Here is a 22,812-nt window from a genome sequence, read left to right as displayed (position 1 = left end):
TATACTATATATTTTCTGCTATGCTGTTACAAGCAGTCAATATACTATATATAAAAAACGTATATATATACATATATATAGTATTAGAACTAGGATGATATATACATTGCTTATATTCTCTTCATTTTCTTCAATATTTGACAATGAAATATAATTTCAGTAATAATCTTTGTTTTGGCTTGGTTTTTTGAGACAGGGTTTCACTAAGCAGTGCAGATTGACCTTGAACTCAGTATGAAGCCCAAACTGGGCTGGAACTCATTAGATCTTCCTGCCTCAACATCCTAAGCAGCAGTCCTTTAGCCTCAACTCCAGAATGCTGGCATCAAAGGTATGGGCACCACTCCCAGCTCAACTGCCTTCTAATTAAAAGTTTGGTTTTATTCCCTTGCTGTTGAAAGGCAGCATTAGCAGAGTTTTGACAAATTTCACTCCTTTTCCAACATTTTATTCTGAAAAATTTCAAACACTGGGTGTTGTGATCCCATCACATAGGAGCCTGAGGCAGGAGGATCACCATGAGTTCGAGGCCAGCCTGGGCTGTACAGTGAATTCAAGGCCAGCCAGCACTACACAACTGAGACTCTTGTCTCAAAACAAAGCAAACCAAAACAAGAAAATCACTAAAAGTTTGAAAGAATGGGTTGGTGAATACCTATTGGCTGGAGTCTACAATTAACATCCTATTAATTTGCTTCAGCATGTATCTATCTCTTCATCCCCCAATCCATTGAGGTTTCATTTTTATTATTTTTGGTTTTTGAGAGAGGGCCTCACTGTGTAGTTCAGGCTGGCTGTGAACCTACTGTGTAGCCCAGGCTGATCTCGAACTGCAAGTGATGCTTCTGTTTCAGCCTCCAGAGTGCTGGGATTACAGGCCTGTGCCACCACGCCCTATTTAGTTTCATTTTTAATATTAAAAACCTTCATTGTTATTATGATAGTGGGGATCAAACTTGCCACCTCACACTTGCCAGGCAGGCTCTTATGCCACGCAGCTAAATCCTTGGCAATACTAAAAACCTTCACATGAAGACTTTCTGGTTGAGTTCCCTTTCCCGTAATACCCTGGGCGTTCGTTATACGATGTGCCTGTGGAAATGTGCCAAGGTGTGTGGGTAGCTCAAGTCCCGCACTCAGCACATGGGAAGAACAGGCGCTGGGTTCTAATGCTGACCCTACTCTGAGACTGAAACCCCTGAATGAAGATGAAAAGCATAAACTTCCAAAGGCGCCCCACAGTTATTCCTCCATCTCAGTGTTTTTTTCTTGGTACTGGGAATCGAACTCAGGATCTGGTGATTGCCAGGCAAGTGCTTGTGCCACTGAGCTATCCCCAGCCCTGTCATAGTTGTTACAATTTTCACACCTTGTCTCTGGACACCATCGCAGGGTCACCGCGTCAGACCTAAGCAGTGTAAAGTGGGCACAGGTGGCCCAGGCAGTGTCTGGGACTCGAGTCCACCGAGTTGTTCCACCTGCCAGCCGCGTATGCTGGCCTTGGCCTGCACTGGGCGCTTCCCGCATCAGCTCAGAGTGCTCGCCACGGCCTGTGCAGTAGGCGGCGCTACAGAGGGAGAAACAGGCTCAGGAAGCTCACGTCTCTTGCCCAATTCGCGCTTTCGAGGAGCGAACAAAGCTTAGACACTAAATTCTAAACGCTCTTTACCTCACGCCCCCCGGGGCGCACTCGCACTTACCGAGCGCGAGCGCGCACCTGCGCACGCGCAATCATCACAGCCACTTCCCCTTTAAGAGGATTCCTGTCGCCTCCGCCGACCCTTTCGCTTCCGTTCCGCGTTCCCACAATGCAGTGCGGCTGAGCGCCTCCAAGCCCGTGGGGACGCTGCGGGGGGGAACCGGGCTGAGGCGGCGGAGGCGGCGGCACGACGTGAGCTGCGGCGGGCCCGCGGCGTCGGGCGGTGCGGATGTCGGGCTGGGCGGACGAGCGCGGCGGCGAGGGCGACGGGCGCATCTACGTGGGGAACCTTCCGACAGACGTGCGCGAGAAGGACTTGGAGGACCTGTTTTACAAGTACGGCCGCATCCGCGAGATCGAGCTCAAGAACCGACACGGCCTCGTGCCGTTCGCCTTCGTACGCTTCGAGGACCCTCGGTGAGGACCCCGACCGCGCCGCCAGCCTGCAGGCCGGGTCCTGGGCCTTCCCTCCTTCCCCTCCCCCTCCCCGCCTCCCTTCCCCCTCGGCGCGGACCCCCTCGCGGCGCCCCCGGGTGGACGAGGCGGCCTCTTCGCCTCGCGGGCTTCTGGCAGTCCCCTGGCCCGTCGTCACTTCCTTTATTATTATACTTAAAAATACAAAACCTGAGCCTTTGGAGGGCAAAGCCCGCCCAAACGCGCCTCAGGGATGGGGAAAATAAGCGCTCTTTTCCTCGCGGCTGGGGAGTCGCCCTCAGAAGGGGAAGCGGTCTGGCCTCGGGAACCGCGGGCCTGGCCCAGCCTTGGAGACGACTGAGGCGGGAGACGCGGCCAGAATCTGAGGAGGGAGTGGCGGAAGAGTAGACAGGGCGGCCCTGCTTTTGAGCGTGGGGCGTAAAGTGGTCTCTGGTGGAAGCCGCCTCCGGCTGTGCGCGCCCGTCTGCGCGTACCCGAGTCCGGCGTCTGGGAAGGAGGGCCCGGAGGCGCTTCCTCAGCCGGAGGGAGACTCTGCACTCCCTCCCGGCAGATGTTAGAGAACCCAGAGCTGTGCACCTATTACCGGTTCTTTGGTGGTTTTGCAAACATTGGCCCAAAGTGACCATTAACTTTTTTTGAGAGAGAGTCAGGGTCGTGCCGTGTAGTTCTCGCCACTGTGCCCCGCCCGGGACCAGGAACTTAGAACCGCAGTTGGTGCTTCTTAGAAACTACCTCATTGTAATGGTCGCTGCATTCGGGGTTTAGTAGTCTTACTGTTTCCAGGCACGTTTTAAAGGAAGGCCACACCTCTGTCTCACTGCCAGCGTTATCTTTAGGGTGTCTTGCCTTCCTGGGGTGGAGGTATAGATTGGGCCAAAAAAGCATCTGAGGTCAAGGGGGCAGGCAGCGCTGAGGCTTTTTTAATAGCTGCACTCAGAGGGCTTTACTGTCACAACATTTGCCTCAGAAGTGGAACTAGGCATTTTTACATTTAAATGGGAGAAAGCTGTGCCCCATTAGTAACAGTCATAGTGTATTTTGAATCATCCTACGCGTCAAGGACCGAGTTGTGTGTTTAGCATTTTCAACGAACTACAAAGTAGGTATTGTTAACCACACTTTGTTACAGATGAGGAATTTGAGAATCTGTAGGGTTGTTGATAAAACTGGCTTCCAGACAGAATTTTAGCCTTCAAGTTTTGTCCTTACAGTACATACTTGCTGTGGGATGTTACATTGTTATTTTTTACCTTCATTTTTTTTTTTGATAGAAAAACTTTTGATACCACTATGTGACAAGTTTCAAACCAAGCATTTTGGACACCAGTATCTTACTTAATCCTAACAACTCTGTGAGATAGGCATATTGCTTAAAGATGTAAAACCTTGGTTAAGCACTTAGGCATAGGCGAATATTAAGTGGCAGAAGAATGATTTGAATTCAAGTCAATTTGTATTGTTTGTTCTCATGTTTTTTTTTTTTTTTTTTTTGGTTTGGTTTTTTTTTTTTTTTTAATCGGTACCAGGGATTGAACTCACCACCGCCTGTTTGCAAAGCAGGTGCTTATGTTGCTGAGCTAAATCCCTAGCTCCTGTATTGTTTGTTCTTAAACCTTTTAGTCTGCTCCACCCATGTTGCACTTCATAAGGTATACAATCAGGTTTGCACTGGTTGTGTCTTACTGCTTTTAGGCCTAGAATGTTGGTAAAGCAGTTATGCATCTGTAACACAGAATGACACCCTCATTGCAGCATTTGCCTACCAGGTAAGAGCCTGAGTTTGGTCCTCAGCACCCACCAAAAAATAGATATGTATATATTTTTTTGGTACTGGGGATTGAACTCTCGACCTCAAGCTTGCTAGGCAAATGCTTATGCTGCTGAACTGAATCCCCGGCCCAATAATTTCTTTTAAAAAATTTACTCTTGGTGAAATTGTACCCAGTGGTTTTGATAGTGTAGTTTGATAGTGTAGAGAAGGTAAACTTAAAGCTGTTTTCATCTCTACGCATCATTTGAATTTCTTCTGAGCTGCCTTTTTTTCTCCCTGAGACTTCCGTTTAAAAGTTTTTCTATCGGCTGGTCCAATGGCAGTGGGTTATCAGAACTTATTAACATTAGTGTCACTAAAGTTGGTATCTCCCCCCCCCCTTAAATTTGACTGGCTTAAAAAAAATTTTTTTTCTATCAGCTTTATGGAAGGATATTAAGGGGTTGATTTTTCTCAATTAGTCCCTTTATAATTCATCTCTACCAATCCATTATCTTGGGTTTTTTGTTTTTTGTTTTTTTTTTGTCATCCCATTATCACTTGGTATCTAGAAAAATGTGTGCAGCAGCTGTAAGGTTTAATTCAACACCATGAAGTTTTCAACCAAAGCACACATACAAGATCCTGGTTTTGGTTTGTTTTGCCCTCTTCCCTTCTGTATGTCCCTCACTGGGAATATTAAACCTTCTGGATAGCACTAACTTTAAACTTTTTTGCAGAGATGCTGAGGATGCGATTTATGGAAGAAATGGTTATGATTATGGCCAGTGTCGGCTTCGTGTGGAGTTCCCCAGGACTTATGGAGGTCGGGGTGGGTGGCCCCGTGGTGGGAGGACTGGACCTCCTACAAGAAGATCTGATTTTCGAGTTCTTGTTTCAGGTATGATTCCTTTCAAATTGAATGAGATGATCCATGTAAATTACTTGGTCTGAGGGCAGGTGTGGTGCAGTCCCAGAACTTGAAGGCTGAGGCAGGAGGACTGCTGCGAGTTCAAGCCAGTGAGGGCTACAGCCAGTGAGGCCAGCCTGGACTATGTGGTGAGACCCTGTCTGAAAAGAAAAAAAATTACTTAAGACTTAGCCTGGCTGCCTGTAAGAAATGTTAACTGTTTAACAGTGTGTGGGATATGTGGGGTTTTCAGTAATGCATCCACAGTGACAGTCTGAAACCCTGCTCTAGCTTACCAGTGAGGCCAGTGTAAATTAAGCTTATACCAAGTAGTCCAGCCTTGGTAGAACATAATTTTTTCTGTTTTTTGAGACAATCTTGCTGTGTAGTTCAGGCTGGTCTTAAACTATCTAGCCTTCCTGCCTCAGCTTCCTGAGCCTCTTGTGTGGTGGGATTACAGGTGTGTACCACCATTCTTGGCCTAGAACATAAATATGTTTCTTATAAGAGGATTTTCTATTGGTGACAAGGGAAGATGATGGCAAAATTCTTTCAGCTGGGATAGTAAAGACATTTTTCTTTGGGAACACAGCTTGGTATCAGACTTAATAGAAAAGACATTTATTACAGGAGCCAGATTTGAACAACTCACCCAACAGTGGATCCTGCAAAAGACCAGATTTTGTGGTGGTTTGTAGATTGTATCAAAAAGAAAACCCCACAACTTGGAATCTTGAAGGTTATTTAGGAAAGTATAAAACATTTCTGCTTTAGTATAGAAGTACAAAACATTTGTTGTGTTAACAAGTGTTGAAGAGCTAAGGTCAAAAGCCTGTGTGTTTTTGAAATATTAGTACAGTGGGAAATACTGGGAACTTGTGCACAGTGCAGGCAAGTTTTAGGACCCTATTGGAGTGAGATGTATTGAGCAGCCTGGCATCTTTTTAGGATGTGATGAATTTCCCATGCCATAGCAGATTCCCAAATGTGTAAGAATGATACTCAGCCTCTGCCTGTCTTGTATTCTGTACTTTTCTTAACCCCAGAACTCTATTCCCTCCTTCAGGATGTCATACATTCTTTTTTTTTCCTCTTCATGCTGCTCTGAAATCTGCTTAGAAAAACTATTATGGCTGCAGTCCTGTGAGCACTAAACACAGCCTGTGTGAGCAGGAGCACATTTCCTTTTCATGAAATCAGGTAGGGTCGTATGACTCCCAACTAGTTTTAGTGTCTGAATAAGACCTTTCTCCTCACTGTAGTGAAGAATGTTGGTGATCTCTTAAGAGGTACTTTGTTTAGTTTGTCCATCATTCACTCTTGTAAGAAAATACTTTTTGTATTTTTGATGTTGTGTTGTTAACTTTGGCCATACTTAGGTTATTTTGTTGGTTGGTTTCAAAATTCTGTGTCCTGGGAAACCTGGGTAAGAAGTAACTGGTATTATTGAAAACTTCATATTGGAAAAGATTGGAACGTGGTTTTGGGAGTTTGGCATTAACTTGAAGGACAAAGAAAGGTTGTGAATTCTCAAAAATCTCAACCTATAAATAAGATGCTCTGTTGGGAAGGTTTTGGTCTCTACAAGATTAATCTAGAACCAACTTTTTGAGGTAGTGTGGCATATATATACTTCAGTGCTTTTCTCTGGTTTTGGGTCTCACAGAGAAGAGATCATATGAATTGGTGGCTTGTAACAGGGCTGTGTTCTCTATGCCTAGGACTTCCTCCATCAGGCAGCTGGCAGGACCTGAAAGATCACATGCGAGAAGCTGGGGATGTTTGTTATGCAGATGTCCAAAAGGATGGAATGGGGATGGTTGAATATCTCAGAAAAGAAGATATGGAATATGCCCTGCGTAAACTGGATGACACCAAATTCCGCTCTCATGAGGTGGGTCCCTACCTTTTATGGAGTTCCCAGGTCACTCTGCTTGAACCTAAGCTAGCAACAGGCCCTAGCAGAAGTAGCAGCAGGCCATACAAATGATAATTTGAAGCCGGGCATGGTGATGCACGCCTGTAATCCCAGCACTCAGGATGCTAAGACGGGGATGTTTGCAAGTTTGAGACCACCCTGGGCTACAAAGTGAGTTCAAGGCCAGCCTGAACCGCTATGGTGAGACCCTGTATCAAAAAATTTAATTAATTGAAAAATTATCATTTGATAACCTCCTAGTACCATTAAAGGTTTACTTGAAGTGAACAGAGCCAGGGAATTTGTCATGCTTAAATCCTGGAAGGTAATAGTACAACAAAGTATGTCTTTATAATTATTTTTAACCTGAAGAAAATATTGATGTAGTATGTCATAATGTGGTTATAGCAACCTTTTACAGTTGTGTTAAATAGCATTGGGCCTTATGATTATCCTTCCTCTGGTGGTAGTATGGGCCAGCTTTATTGTTTTTAGACAGTGGGCTGACTTTCCATTATTTTCCAGCATACTGAAGGCTTTTCTTTGAAATCTGAACCACCTTGACATCTTAAAATTGGTCACCTTATGCTTGGGATTTTTGGGAAGGAAGTTACTGACCTTTGCACTGGGCTAGATCTCTAGCCCCTTTTATTATTTTTTTATCACACTTTTTGAAACATGGTCTCCTGTAGTTCAAGCTGGTGTCAGATTTTTGGCTCCTGTCTCAGCCTCCCAGGTGCTGGGATCACAGGCATGTACTTCCATGCCCAGCTCATTTTTGAGACAAGATCTAAATTGCCCAGACTAAGCTTGAATTTACAAAGTTCCTGCCTTAGCTTTCCAAGGTGTTGGAATTACAGATGTGTCCCACCCACACCAAGCTGGGATTTTTTTTTTTTTTTTTGGAAAGAGGGTCTTGCTGTGCAGTTCAGGCTGGCTTTCAACTCACTTTGTAGCCCAGGCTGGCCTCAAACTCACAGCAATTCCCCTGCCTCAGTCTCCCAAGTGCTGGGATTACAGGCATGCATCACTACACATGGCTAGCTGGGATTTCTTCATGTCCTTTTCTTTAGGAAGGCAGCTGTTACTTTGGATCCTTTCAAACACTAATGAATTATTTTCCTGGTTATCTGTCCTGTGTTGCTGTGGTATATATGAAAAGGTGGGAGTCACATCTCTAGACTTTTCTGAGGATTTGTATATTCCCTAGTTTTATGGCTTGGAGCAGTGGTGGCAAACCTGTGGCACATGTACTATAGCAGGCTATTTGGTACTAGTTATGTTTCGTGTTTTTTTTTTTTTTTTTTAAATTTTTTTTATGTTTCATTTTGTTTTGAGACAGGTTCTCACTTTCTAGTGCAGGCTGGCCTTGAATTTGCAGTGATCTTCCTGCCTCAACCTCCTCCCAAGTGCTGGGTTGCAGGTGTATACCACCATGTCCAGCATGCAGTGGGGCTGTTTGTATTATTGACAGCTCTAAAAGGTTTGCCATCACTAGGTTTGAGAATAGCCCTTGCATTGTTTATCAGTGTTTTTGGTCAGGCTGTCTTCAAGGATTTGAATTTGGAACAGAAACAGAATAGCACCTGGTCTTCAATATACTACATGGGAGGGTTTCACTATGGGTGAATCCAGTGACTTTCACCTACAGGGAAATAACATTTAGTTTCTTTCACTTTGGATCTTCTGAAATGTTTGCTCAGGGTAGAAGGCCTAGAGTCCGGCTAGTGTGGACTTACTTAAGATTAATTTCTTAACCGAGTTGGTACTTGGAACTCCAGATGTTCGAATAACCAAAATAACCATGTTAATAGTGTGGTTAAAAGACTTTCCAGAACATCAAATAATACTTAAAAAAAAAAAAGACGCTAGGAAGCTAACCTATGACAGTAAAGCATCTAGACTCTAGAATGCCCTAACACCCAGAAGATGTTCAATACAGGCTAGCTACTGCCTTTTTTTTTTTGTTAATTGGTGCCAGTGATCGAAGCAGGACTGCCTGCTTGCAAGGCAGGTGCTTAAGCCACTGAGCTAAATCCCAGCCCCTGCCTTTTTTTTAAAGACAGGGTCTTGCTAGATTGGCCTTGAACTCAATAGTAGCTCAGGCTGGCCTCGAACTTGTAGTGATTCTCCTACCTTGGCCTCCCCCTAGTTCTAGGATTACAGCTGTGTACCACCATGCCTTGCCAGGCTAGCTTTTGCATAAGATGATGTCCAACATGTTAAATTGCTATTTATTATTTCTGTGACCCTGGACAAAGGAAAAAAACTTAAGGCTTTATTTTCTTTTTTGAAATGGGATATTAAGAGTATTTATTTTTCATAAACTCATGAGTGTTTAATGAAATAGATGACAGTTGCTTTCACACAGTAAGTGCTCAGGACTTGATCATTATTAGGCAGTAGGTTAGATACTGGTTTGGTTATTATTCTGACTCTATCTTGTTCTTTACTCTTTTGTTTGAATTTCAGGGTGAAACTTCCTACATCCGAGTTTATCCTGAGAGAAGCACCAGCTATGGCTATTCACGGTCTCGGTCTGGGTCAAGGGGCCGTGACTCTCCGTACCAAAGCAGGGGTTCCCCACACTACTTCTCTCCTTTTAGGCCCTACTGAGACAGGTGATGGGAGGTTTTCTTTATTATTTTTTTTTTTTTTAGATGACCTGAGCTGCTTTGTGCTCAGAATCTACATTCCAGATTGGTGATTTAGTGTCTTAGGAAGTTTTTTAAAATTTTTTTTTTTAAGGGAAAAAACTACATAATTTCTACCAGGGCCATATTAGCAGTGACATGTTTTAAACTGCAGGCATTGTGGTTTTGGTTCAGAAACAAGTTGTATATTTTTCACCCCTGATTATGGGAAAAAAAAAATCAGTGCTGTGTCTTTGTGGGTTGCTCTGCTATGAAGAACAGCAGCTACTGTGACTGAGTTGGCCCATTCTGTTTAGAAATATATTTTAAATGTTTAGTAATTAACATGTGTGGTTGTCCTTGATTAAGCATATAGATTTCACCTGACAGATACACTTTGTGGTGACCTGAGAAGTTCACCTCCAATGCAAGTCCAGGGTTTCCCTTAATTCAAACCTGACTTTGTAAATTAAACTGCCTTAAAGAGAAAGAGATGGGGGCAGAGTGACTTACACCCATTGTCCCTGCCACCCAGAGGCTGAGACTGAGTTGGAGGCCAGGCTGGGCTACATAGTAAGTTCAAACCCAGCCTGAATTACATATTCAGACCCTGTCTCAAACAAAAAAACAAAAACAAAATAAAAGTTGAAGGAAATGGAAAGAATGAAAACAGCATGAGGGCTATTTTATGATAAGTTCTCTTTGCAAAAGGAGAAACTATAGGTGTGGTTCCATTTGCATGTAACCACTTTGTGAGGTGGAGGGTGGCTCTATGGTGTTGAACACTGTTAGCTGTCTGCTCCAATTAAGTAGGCACCCAGGAACAAATGTAAGTACAGTATGTTTGGTAAAAATAACTCCATTCAGGGGCTGGGAATTTAGCTCAGCGGCATAAGCACTTGCCTTGCAAGCAGGCGATCGAAGTTTGGTCCCTGGTACCCATAAAAATGAAAAAGACAAAAAAAAAAAAAAAACTCCATTCAGGTTAGTGAAATCAGCAAGAACAATGACAGTTGAGATTTTAACAGTGAATCGATGCTTGTGTCTGTCAGATATATAAACAAAAAAGTTTACTTTCATGCAATTTGGTAGGTGGTCTTTTAGAGGTGGACAGGAAGATAATGTTTTAGCTGGTTTTCTAGTTCTATCTTCATAAGAGTCAGAAGACATGCTTGAATATCTTTTTTTTTTTTTTTCAAGTTTACTAAAGAAAGTAGGGCCATTAGAATTTACATTAAAATACTATTATTGCGCTTTCATGTGCTCACAGGATACCCCCTTCCCAGAATAGCTACTCAGCTGTGTTGGAAGGGTTCTTTCTTGTTCACCCAGCGTTGGTAAAGAAATATTACCTGTTTGAAAATAATAAGAAAAGTGTTATATCTGAGCTAGGCTGAGTTGATCACTTAATAGAACACAACAAAAGTACAGTTAGCTATTTTCTAACCCTGGACATCTGAAAGAACCAGTTTTAAGTGCAGCTAAATTAATATACTTTTCAATAAGGAGTAGGCAGTTAAACTGCCATTTATATGCAGGTAGGATTAAAAGGAAAGGCAATTAAGGTTCTATTTTGGAAATAGTATATATGATCAACATGTATGTCTTGCTGAAATCCCGCCGAGATGGCAGGATTTCAGAATCTCTAGTTAACAGGGGAATCAGGCATGTAGAGTTTGGTTTGCTTGCCTACCTTCACATCCTTCAAATAGAGCAGGGGTGCCACAGCAAGCTATTTGTATTAAAAGCTCTAAAAGGCTTGCCATCACTGAATGAGCACTTTGCTTTAACTGGTTAATCTTGATGCTCCTATAAGAGGGAACTCCTGGGTTGGTGTTTTATATGGAGGCTGCAGCCTCCCAAGGGATGTTCTGAACTGGAAACTGGCACTTGGAAAGTAATCTACTGAGTGTTTTTGGTTTGTCCCATCTCTAAATGCCCAGGGAAGCTGGGCATGATGGTACATATGAGGTCAGCCTTGGCTACATACATAATGAATTCACGGCTAGCCTGATCTATATAGTAAGACCCTATTACAAAAGATAATAACATTAAAAGAAACCTAAATGTCCAGAGAGTGCAACAGCACTTACTAAAAAACTTTTTACAGCGAAGTTAAAGGTATGGTCTCCACACTAAATATTATACACCAAGTACTACAGAGTCCCAGATTTTATTCAGCATACCAGTTTGTGTCCCTACCCCCACCCCATGGGAACTGATTCCAGAACCTTTGCACTAAGCTATATCCCCAGCACTCCGTCCTTTTTAAAAATCAGGACAGGGTCCTACCAAGTTGACCAGGATGGGCTCTAACTTGGCAGTCTTCCTGCCTCAGCTCTCCAGATTGCTGGAAGTCTCGTTTGGCCTGTGAATTTTTTTACTTGAATTGGTTTCCAACACTTAAAACTGACAAATGACATCAAAATGTCAAATATCTAGGTTCTCTGGGAAAATGGAAATTATTTTGTGCCACAAATGGCACCAAAAGAAAAGCCAGGAATGCCAGCTGTATCTTGAGGCAGAGCTTTTTTGTTCTGGTTCCAGATTTGCCACCCACAGTATACTTCCTCAATCCTACTTTGTTCATTCCTATAACTGACTGACCCTTTGGGGTAGGTGTGATACCCAGACTCAGTGCCATCTTTTGTTTGTTTGTTTGTTTTCTGAGGGCTTTACTATGTAGTTTAAGTTGGCCTTGAATTTACTATTTAGTCCAGGCTAGTCTTGAACTTACAGGGATTCTTCTGCTTCAGCTTCGTGAGAGCTGGGATTACAGAGTTTAAATTGGCCTTGAATTTACTATTTAGTCCAGGCTAGTCTTGAACTTACAGAGATTCTTCTGCTTCAGCTTCTTGAGAGCTGGGATTACAGGTGAGCATCATCACAGCCAGCTCTAATGCCATTTTATTGTTACCATCTGTATGCACTTTTTCCTTTTCCAGGTGCCTGTATAGCATCCTTGTCCTCATAGTACCCACATCATTCCTTAGGTTACCTTGTGACTATCTGGACTATTAAAACTGCTTCAGTCAACACATACCTGGGGGGGCCACAAAATACTCCTCCACAACTTGATGGGAGTTTTGTAGTAGTTCTTCAGCACAGTTGCCTTCTGCTACCTTGTCAGATCTCAAGTATAGACATCTACAAAATCCAGAAGTTCAAGGTTACCTTCTCAGAGAATGGAGCTTCTAGGGGCCTGGTAGAGAAGTCACAATGGGAGAACAAGGGAATAGCATACTCCTGAGTTATGGTCACAGCTCCAACACAGGAGCAATGGTCAAGAACAGACCAAATAACTACAGTTTATAGGTCTCCTGACAACTGAGGTAAGTGGTAATTGTTTCTCAGGATCGACATATTTAACATATTTTGGATTACTAGGAGCAGGTTACAACTAAGTGGAGACAGATAAGATAGTTAATGCAGTTGTTAAATGTTAAGACAAGTAGACAGCCTGCCAAAGCACTAGAAAGGTTATCTAGCCCTGGGTGGGAAGTAGGAACTCAGAATAGGTGATGTCATTGTGAAAGTGCAAAAAATCCTTGGATGGTAGATGGGAAATAGACTTCCAGGAAGAAGCAACAGCATGGTTGCCAAAATGAGAGTTCAGCAGGTGGAGAGAAAGGCAGGGAGTACAGAAGGCTGCATCATGGCCTGCTTCGGCAGAAGAGGGAGCTTGACATGTAAGCAGAGATGCAGGAAGACAGTTCCTCAAGGATGTTGTCTCTTAAGTGTCTGTACTGTGACCTGAGCCCTTTCTGGTGCCCTAAGATGAATGCTGGTTTCATCATAGCCACTTAGGTGGATATTACAAGTGCTTGTAGTTGAGCAAGACACACCACAAACAGCTCGACAATCTCCAACACTTACTTGGGTTTAGTAAAGTGTCAAGATGGCAAACAGGAACTCGGCACCCCCTTGTTTCCAGTAGAAAGTGCCAGAACAGAGGTCTGAGCCTGTTTGAGTTGAGCTTAAATGAAATAACTAAAGAGCAATCAAGCTTTCTACTATGAGTAGGGCACAGACTAAAGTTAACCCTAATGGGTTGAGTCTTGTCACAAAGGGACAGGAGCATCAACATAAAGGCTACCTGTACTAGAGTGCTAAGTTAAGATTTTTTTTTTTTTTTGTACTGAGGATTGAACTCATGACTAGCACTTGCCATGCAGGTGCTTATGCCACTGAGCTAAATCCCTGGCTCCCAACATAAGATTCTTTTAGGAAAAGAACTGGAATCCTGGCTCATAGCCCAGAGCTAAGCACAATAAATTCATGATAGAATAATAGACAAGCAGAGAGCTAGAATCTATTCAATTATTAACTGACAATGATCCTTTTAGACCTTAAGTTTGTCAAGAGTTGGCCTTTGGGTGTTTATAACTAGTAATTATGTATTTAAGATAAGTGGTGGCACATGCCTGTGATCCCAGCATTCAGGAGGCTGAGGCAGGAGGATTACTAGGAGTTCAAGGCCAACCTGAACTACATAGTGAGACTGTCTCAAAAAGTCTTAAGATAACTTGGAAGGGGGCTGGGGATTTAGTTAAGCACCTGCCTTGCAAGCAGGCAGTCGTGAATTCGATCCCTGGTACTGATTAAAAAAAAAAAAAAAACTTGGAAGGCAAAAAATAAAATTATCTGTAATTGTACCATTCAAAGATGACCCATGGACTTTTAGACTTTCTGTTTCTGCTGGACAGTACAACAAAATGCCTAGGGGGCTGGGGAGCTCAGCGGCATAAGCACCTGCCTTGCAAGCAGGCAGTCATGAGTTCAGTCCCCAGTACTGATAAAAAAAAATGCCTAAAAGCAGGCCAGGGGTTTAGCTCTGTGGTGTAAGTGCCTGCTTGGCAAACACAAAGTTGTGAGTTCAATCCCCTGTACCAAAAAAAAAAAAAAAAAAACCTAAAAGCTTAGGCTTCCAAATTATGGCTGAAATCACCTTCCAGTGCCTGTTACAGATTCTATGTTTCAGTTTTCTTACTTATAAAATGTTTCATGAGGTTACTGAGATCCAGTGTAATAGTAAAAATTAAGATCTGATAGTGCTGGGCCTGCATGTCCATGGCAGTAAGAAGACGTCAGTGATACATGCTTTTTCTGAGTATACTCAGCCCACTCATTCACAGTATACCTACACATTTTGTCTTTTTATTTTTGCTTGTTGAGATAGTCTTATTATGTAGTAGTTTAGGCTGGTCTTGAATGCACTATTATATCTCAGGCTAGTCTCAAAATCCTGGCAATCCTCCTGCCTAAGCCTCCTGAGTTCTGGGGTTATAGGATTATAGATGTGTGCCACCATGCCTGCTGTGTTAAACATTACACATTTCCACTTAATTTTTCTCTATAGTGGATTTATTCCTAGAATAGGCCCATATTCCTTTTTTTGGTAGAAAGTGTGTCACTGTGTTGCCTTGTTGACCTTGAATTTATAATCATCCTGTCTCAGCCTCCCAAGTAGCTAGAATTTCAGGTGTGTGCCACCATGCCCAGCCTTATTTTCTTCCTCAAAGGTTATTAGACCTACAAAAAAAACCCTTTTGGTTAGCAAGTTGCTTAACTTTCTTGGGCATTAGACTCATATGAACTATCAAAGAGGGCAGGACAAGCCCTTTGGGTCAGTTTTTGTGAATGCATGCATGTGTGCATGTGTGAGTGTTGCTGGGGATTGAGCCAGTGTCTTCACACAGAACTGCATTCCCTCCCCTTTTGAAATAGTCTTTCCATATTGTCCAAACATTGCTTTTTAAAAGGAATGGAAGGGGCCAGGGATGTAGCTCAGGGGCACAGTGCCTGCCTGGTAAGTGTGGTCATGAGTTCGATTTTTGGCATACACACCAAAAAAAAAAAAAAAAGGAAGTAGTGTGGCAGCATAGAGAAACTCCTTGTGGACTAACGGTTTGACCACTGCTTTTCTTTCTGCCTGCTCTCTGGAATCTGGTTGGTACTGATAGTTCCTCTGTATGCCACTTTATTTCCATCTGCAAGCCTTTTATCTCCTAATTTAGTTGCATACAGACTGGGTGTGGTGGTACACATGTGTGATTCCAGCATTCTGGAAGGCTGAGGCAGAAGGATCAGAATTTGAGCCCATCCTGGCCAAGTTAGTACTTTAGTGAGATTCTGTCTTCAAAATAGTAGTGCTAAAAATAAATAAAAAGTAGTGCTATGGCACAAAGGCCATGAATAGGTACTAGTAATGCCCCCGGCCAAAAAAGTGAGGCAGAGGTTTTGAGGAATACCATAAACACTAAAGTGTTTGGCTGCAGTCAGATGCTCTTAAAGCATTGACTTCAGCTGGCACATCCAGAGTGGCATTTATGAGCAGAGGCTCTGAGTTCCAAGTCCTTTTGTGGGAGAAGCACTAGGAATTGAACCCAGAGAGCTTTGCACTGAACTATATCCCCAACCCCCTCACCCACTTTTTGGAGATAAGATCTCCCTACATTGCCCAGATTGGGCTCAAACTTGTGATCCTTTTGCCTGAGTCTCCCAGATTGCTGGGATACAGATGAGCGTCAGACTCCCAACAAGGTACATTCTTTTCCCCTACTGTTCCCTCTCTTCTTTCTGTCTTGTGTGTGATATTTTGAGCTGAGCCCAACACCTTCACATGGAGTTCAGCCACCCCTTTTTTGTAAGATTTTTTTTGTGTGTGTGGTAATACTAAGGGTTGAACTCAGGCACACTCTACCTCTAAGCCACATTTCCAGCCCTTTTTGTTTTTTATATTGGGACAGGGTCTCATTAAACTGCTCAGAATGGCCAGGTGTGGTACTGCATGCCTATAGTTCCAGCATTTGAAGGGCTGAAACAGGAAGATCGATGCAAGTTCAAGGCCATTTTGAGCTACATAGTGAGCTCAAGGCTGAACTGCATAGTGAGACCCTGTGTCAAACAAGTAACAAACCAAATGAAGGTATGTATATATAGGTGAGGCTCAGACTTGTGATCCCCTCTCCTTTGGCTTCCTAAAGTGCTGAGATTATAGGCATGTGCCATGATGCCTGGCTAAACTATAACTTTATTGCCTTCCACAGTTGTATGTTGTAACTGAGGTAATGCACATAAATTCTTATTTCCCAACACATAAGCACATCAGTGCTTTCAGCTCAAAAGATTTAAATGTTACTAATGTGCAAAGAGATTTCTACTAGCTAGTCAGGACTTTACATCTAATGTAGCCTAAAATGACTAAAATTTTACTAGGTTTCATTTCACATTCCGGCAGTATGTGCAAGCATTAAAGTTTTTTTAATTTGTTTTGATAGGGAAACGTTTTCTTTTTAATTTCAAAACACATCAGTGGGTGCAACAATGCTATATACATTGCACACTGAAGCACTAAAGTTTTAACAAAGGTCACATTAAAATGCTTAATGGCAACTATTAATCCAAACTGGATTCCAAATCTATGAAAAGTACACAGATAAGAACCCTCAGGGTTCTTATTGATCGGTGTACTTTTCATAGATTTGGAATCCAGTTTGGATTAATAGCTGAGTTCAAGGCCAATCTGAATTACATCATGAGACCCTGTCCCAAAAAAATAAAAACAAAAAAACCTTAAATTTCACAAGATAGGGTTGTACATCTGGCTATCTATCATTACTAATGACAAATTTGTAGCAATTACCTTTGTGAAAAGCTAAGATAGGCAGTTCTGGATTGTCCCTGTCCTTGAGTTAAGTATCTATTGATCTTCCTAAGGGAGCTCCAAGAGCAAACATCTGCTGGCAGAAGTTTCAAAGAAAAGAGCGTTTTCTTCAGAATGTATTAAGATGTGGAAACAACTGGTAGAAATGGGTACAGGCTGGGACTTTTTAGAGATCACAGTATTTTGGGAGGCCTGTAAGACCTGAACTCAGGGCCTACTCTATGTCAGGCATGGAAGTTGAGTTTGTCAGTGACTTCTCCACATTGTACTACACTGCATTATATTACTTCACTATTTATTCTGTCCCATTAAGCATTTGTGTTTTGGGCCATGGTTAAAGCTTCCTTCCATATTCCCACTTTAAAAACTTATTTGGTAAGTTTCTTTCAGGAAACAAAACTGCATATACCAGAACATATACAAAATGGTACACATAAAGTATTCATAATAATATTCTAACCCTATTTTTTATTAAATATATCTTGGAAACCTGTCCATAGTATGTTGTTTCTTATGTGCTAATATGACATCAAATACAAATTATTCCATTATTTTTAACTTCCAGATATCCCATTGTAAGATGATGTATTTGCCATTTACTTATTTCTGGGTTTGATTTTGTTTTCGGATACTAAAAGTAGTTTTCAAAAAAACATTTGTGCGTGTCTTTCTTCCTCTGCTCCTCATAGTGTTGAAGATTGAACCCAAGACCTTCCAAATGCTCTCTGCCTCTGCGCTATGTGCCCACCCCCTTGTGCATAGGTCTTGTACTTAACAATTCTTTCGATAGCCAACCAGTAGGTCAGAAAATATACATACTATGTATACATATTTTAAGTTTTGCAACAGGATTAATAACAAGCAAGTTAGAAAATAAAGCTCATGTAAGTAAAAATATCAGAAAGAATAGAATTGAGTGATCCGGAGACGACTCAGATCTGAGACTCGCATGCAAAGATGTAGAATGCCACAACTATTTGGAAGAGAAAAAAATGCTCCACAAGTATAAAGATTCTAGCAAGGGACTGAACTTGGCTTGGGAAGAAAGCCAGTACAGTGGAGGGTACAGAAAGGTCAACGGTACCGGTTTGTCCGCGTGGGTAAGCAGCAATTATGGTCTTCAGGGCAATGATTAACAAGCAGTTCGGATTCTGTTCCTACGTACACTGGGAGGACTCCAATATTCTAAGTGGGAGTGACAGAATTCACTCTGAGAAGAGTGAATGAAGTTACTTATCCGCGAGTGACTGCACAAATTCCTAATCCCGCTAAGGATCTTTCACTCTCAGATGAGGCAGTAATCCTCACTCTAAACGTCTACGAAGCCGCCTGGGGCGACGCCGCGAGTTTTACCTGTCCTCCAGTACTGACTCCATGGGCTCCACTCCGTCGGTGTCCACCGCACGCAGGCGGTCGGCGAAAGCGATAGCTTTCTCCAGCCGCGCCACAGCTTCGCGGCTGCCGAAGTCTACAAGGGCTAAACGTTCCAAGTGCTCGATCACCTCGACAGTGATAGGACCGCTTCCCTGGGGAATAACGCGGGGAGCATGGGTCACGGGCGAGGTTTGTTCTGCCACCCACATACAGACCGCCGACCTTTACCTGAAAATTCGCCTTGGTGGAGAAGGCTTGGCACCCGCCAAGCCCACTTCGAAAAGCCAGCCATACCGCCCGCGCCCACATTTCTTCCCTTCTCGGCCCCTGTAGTGCGCCAACGCAACGCCAAGCGACGCGTTTAAGTATGATGACATCATAAAGCGCCTACAGTTGCTGCAGCCATCGCCATGAACAGCGTAGGAGAGGCTTGCACTGATATGAAGCGAGAGTACGATCAGTGCTTCAATCGCTGGTTTGCCGAGAAGTTTCTCAAGGGAGACGGTTCCGGGGACCCGTGTACTGATCTCTTCAAGCGCTACCAGCAGTGCGTTCAGGTGAGCCGCTACCTGAATCCTTCCTTCTCTAGCTTCAGGCCCAGCGTTCTCTGTGGTGTTCCTTGCCAAAAGAATCACACCTGGCGGGAGTCGTGTTGCGGAGGATGGAGAAAATCAGTAACAGCTTGAGGCAGCAGCCCTCTCCTCTATCTCACCATCGTGCCCACCCTAGGTGTTGTCTCTGATAGACCGGGTTGGTTGGTTTGTTGAAACAAGGTCTCGCTATAACCCAACTAGTATCGAACTCGCGGGGATCCTCTCTCGGCCACCCTAATACTGAGATTACCACCACGCCGGCCTAAACCAACTTTTTTTGGTGTTGCTTTACCTTTTTTTTCTAAGACAGGGCGCTAGCTGTGTTACCCAGTCTGGCCTTGAACTCGCGAATTTCTTGCCTCAGTCTCCCGAGTAGCTGGGATTACAGGAGTATGGTGCATCGCCCAGCTTCAGTGCTTTACTCTTTTAATGAACACAATAATATCTTTTGTTTCACTTATTTAGTGATCTTCCTAAACTTTGAAAGTAGCCACTGTTATTAACATTCGGAAATAGGAAATGGTTCCTGCAAGTTCTCTAGGTCAGATTTTCTTGATTGTTGGCGGTGCACTTTTCCCTATGTACTGTTGTGTGGGTAAGGTGTTTACTTTCTCCAGCCAGTTATACACTGTAGAGAGTCCCCCCCCCGTTTTTGTTATAATCCGATTGGCTTTTTCACCTTTCGACAAGTTGTTAACTGCAGCAAGTAAAGTATCATTCTGACTCAAGGGATGTGGGATTGCTTTAAATTACAAGGATAAACCGGATGTGGTGGCACATGCCTGTAATCTTAGCACTTAGAAGACTGAGGCAGAATGGATCACTGACAGAGGCCAGCCTGGGGATAGTGAGCTTAAGACAAGATTGTACTGCACAGTGAGACCCTATCACAAAAAGAAAAAAATAAATAAATAAACCTAAGATAGCCCTGAGGAAAGCAAGAAAGCACTCCATTCAGCTAACGTACACTGTCCTCATATAATTTCAGCAAGTAGTTGTCATCATACCCCAGATGCAGATGGTGAGGCTGGCTCAAGGCCACATAGCCAGTAAGCCCTGGAATTTAAATTTAAATCCACATAGCACTAAATAAAGTGATCCATTTTCCACGTGTCACATTTCCACAATATAGGAATTGAACCCAGAACCTTTGCACTGGATACCAAGATCCCCACTCTCCTCTTTTACTATTTGAGACAGGGTCTTACAATGAGTTAGGCTGACCGTGAATTTACTGGGCTAGTCTTGAACTCCTGCCTGAGCCTCCCAGTGCTGGAATTACAGGCATGTGCCACCAGCCATCCTTTTTTTTTCCCCCACCCTCTTTTTTTTTTTTTTTTTTTTTGAGATAGGGTCTCACTATGCAGTTCAGGCTGGCTTTGAGCTCATTTTGTAGCCCTGGCAGGTCTCGAACTCGAAAGGATCCTCCTGCCTCAGCCTCCCAAGTGCTGGGATTACAGGTGTGAGCCACCACACCCGGTTTTTTCCCACCACTCTTTAAAAAAAAAAAAAGGGGGTCTAAGTGGTTAGATTGCCCAAATTTAAGCCTGAACTTGTTATCCTCCAGAGTGATGGGAGATGAGTGTGTGCCTCCACTTAGCCAGATGGCACACTGATGGTTCTTTTACAACTCCTTGTTCAGTCTTTTATCTGGTTTACACAAAAGTATTATTACTTTTATTTAAACAACATATGTATATGTACATAGATAAATTATACTACTGATTTGTCTGAGTTCAATGAAGAAAAAGATTTATGCTGGTATTGTTTGGATAACAGTGCAGATGTCAGGCTCTGGGTGAATGATTTGGAGATGACAATGTACAATGTATATACCATTGTTGCCACCTTAATGACGTGTTTTGCAACTTTTACTTTTTTTGTCCTTAAAATGGATTTGGAAAAATTAAATGTCACTTTATACTGTAGTTCAATTTGATTTTTTTGTACCATCACATTTTATTTGCCAAGTTTGTGCTTCAAACTTCTACATGTGTTTTCTTCTCCCATCAGAAAGCAATAAAGGAGAAAGAAATTCCTATTGAAGGACTGGATTTCATGGGCCATGGCAAAGAGAAGCCTGAAAATTCTTCTTGACCTTGAAAATGGATTCATCAGGAAATTGAGGCCTCTGGATTGTCAACTAACGCCCTTGAAAATAGCCATGGGATTGATGAGTTTAGGAGCGAAGAGTTTTATTTCTTCCTTCTTGATGCTTTCTTTACTTGTAAATGATGATCTCTGCATTAGATTTTTCACTTACTCTGGCATCTTGCAGGAATTCAGTGTGCTAAAATTGAACAATTTCTCTAGATTATGATTGCAATACATGGTCTGGAATTAGCTTTAAATATATCTATGTAAATAATGATAAACTAGTCAAGATGATCAGGGTTGCCTGATGTCTTGATTTTGCTGCAAAGACATTACACTGTACTGGGGTCATTGTGAAAGCATTTGGTTAGGACCTCTTTTTCTCTCTCAGGGAGTAAATACTCTAAAGAGATCCGAGCACAACACTTTCGATCAATGCTTGGGAGCACATTTTTATTTTTATATAGTGACTAACAGTTATGTTTGTGGGTGACCTGGGTTAGCAAAGAGGAAGACAGCTTTTAACATTCTCTGCCTCCAAGTGTCTAATTAAGACATGAAAGCTTCAAGAACGTTGAAGTAAACACCACTGCAGAGCTCATAGTGTACTGGAGGAATCAGGATATTTGCAGTGCCAATGGAAGAACTGCCTATTACAGAGATTTGGTGTTGCCAGCGTTCAACTCAAGTTAATGAATTGAGTCAACCTGCCTATCAGAAAAAAAAAAGCCAAAAATGCTGCATCTGTTTAAATGGAGGGGAAAGGTGCTTGCTTTATTTGCCTATAATGTCTATAATCATGAAGATGGAATAAACTCTTTTAACATTTAGTTTTCAATCCTTATTTGCTCTTGGAACTCAGTGCACTGTGTGGAATACCTGTTACCCCTGACCTTATGTTTCACGCATACATTGCAGAAGTTTTATGTTTTATTATTTAAAGGTGGTGAGTTACTGAAGCTCGGTAGTATGATGTCACATTCAGAAACTTAATTTCTAAAATTTATTTCCATAGTAGGCTATTTAGATACCTAACCAAAAAGTCAAGTCTGATGGTGGTATACACCTGAAATCCCAAATTATGGGAGGCTGAGGCAGCAGGATTGCAAGTTTGATCCCAGTGTGAGGAACTTGGTGAGATTTGTGATCTCAAAAAATTTTTTACAAAGGACTGGGAATGGCTCAGTGTGAAGTCCCTAGGCTCAATCGTGAGTACAAAAAAAGGGTGGGGAGGGGGATATCAGCTCCAGACTTACATTTTATTTTTTTTTAAGGCTTACATTATTTAAAGTGCCAGGTAATTCTCACAGCTGCCTGTCTTGAGCAATTAATTTTACTGTTTGTCCAAAGATAATATGAACTTGATTTATGGAACATCTGAATTCTATTGTTTTCTAACAATTATTACTACAGCCAGGTATAAGCAGGCCACACGCCAACAACTGGGAGGTTAAGACCCTTAATACCATTTCAGAATATTCTTTATTTGTATTTTCTGCCTGGTCAATGTTTCTTAAAAGATTATAAAGATTTCTGGTACTAAGCCAGGCAGCTGAACCCTGGCATTAGGCAAAACAGACCAAGAAGGCCTGAATGCAGGGTGATGTTTCAAAATGGCCAATATGAGTACTTTTTCAGCGGTGCTGATGGTGAACCCAGGGCCTTCAGCATACTAGGTTAAGTGTTCTACCATTGAGCTATATCATCCCCAAATTATTTTTGTGATGCTAAGGACGGAAT

At 42.6% G+C, this 22,812-nt stretch overlaps 3 protein-coding genes across 3 annotated transcripts; 2 read left to right on the top strand and 1 right to left on the bottom strand.

The window, feature by feature from the left end:
• Positions 1-1,928: 1,928 nt before the first annotated feature.
• Positions 1,929-9,690, top strand: Srsf9 (serine and arginine rich splicing factor 9). The gene is made up of 4 exons (XM_003478436.5): positions 1,929-2,116; positions 4,625-4,785; positions 6,516-6,688; positions 9,185-9,690. Exons 1-4 carry the CDS (start codon positions 1,929-1,931, stop codon positions 9,326-9,328), a joined length of 666 nt encoding a protein of 221 aa, XP_003478484.1. The 3' UTR covers positions 9,329-9,690.
• Positions 9,691-10,526: 836 nt separating this feature from the next.
• Gatc (glutamyl-tRNA amidotransferase subunit C) lies at positions 10,527-18,770 on the bottom strand. Its single transcript, XM_003477938.5, has 4 exons — positions 18,614-18,770; positions 18,365-18,537; positions 12,389-12,492; positions 10,527-10,697 (listed from the first exon to the last, which is right to left on the bottom strand). Exons 1-4 carry the CDS (start codon positions 18,692-18,694, stop codon positions 10,591-10,593), a joined length of 465 nt encoding a protein of 154 aa, XP_003477986.1. The 5' UTR covers positions 18,695-18,770; the 3' UTR covers positions 10,527-10,590.
• On the top strand, positions 18,762-21,902 carry Triap1 (TP53 regulated inhibitor of apoptosis 1). The gene is made up of 2 exons (XM_003478426.5): positions 18,762-18,942; positions 20,992-21,902. The coding sequence occupies exons 1-2, from the start codon at positions 18,796-18,798 to the stop codon at positions 21,073-21,075; spliced, it is 231 nt and encodes a 76-aa protein (XP_003478474.1). The 5' UTR covers positions 18,762-18,795; the 3' UTR covers positions 21,076-21,902.
• Positions 21,903-22,812: the final 910 nt, after the last annotated feature.

The sequence above is a fragment of the Cavia porcellus genome, unplaced genomic scaffold (genome assembly GCF_034190915.1).
Source record: "Cavia porcellus strain 051 isolate PalLab524CR breed Dunkin Hartley unplaced genomic scaffold, mCavPor4.1 scaffold_16, whole genome shotgun sequence".
Classification (NCBI taxonomy): domain Eukaryota; kingdom Metazoa; phylum Chordata; class Mammalia; order Rodentia; family Caviidae; genus Cavia; species Cavia porcellus.
Note: the sequence above shows the minus strand (reverse complement) of the source record. Positions and strands in the feature narration are given on the sequence as shown.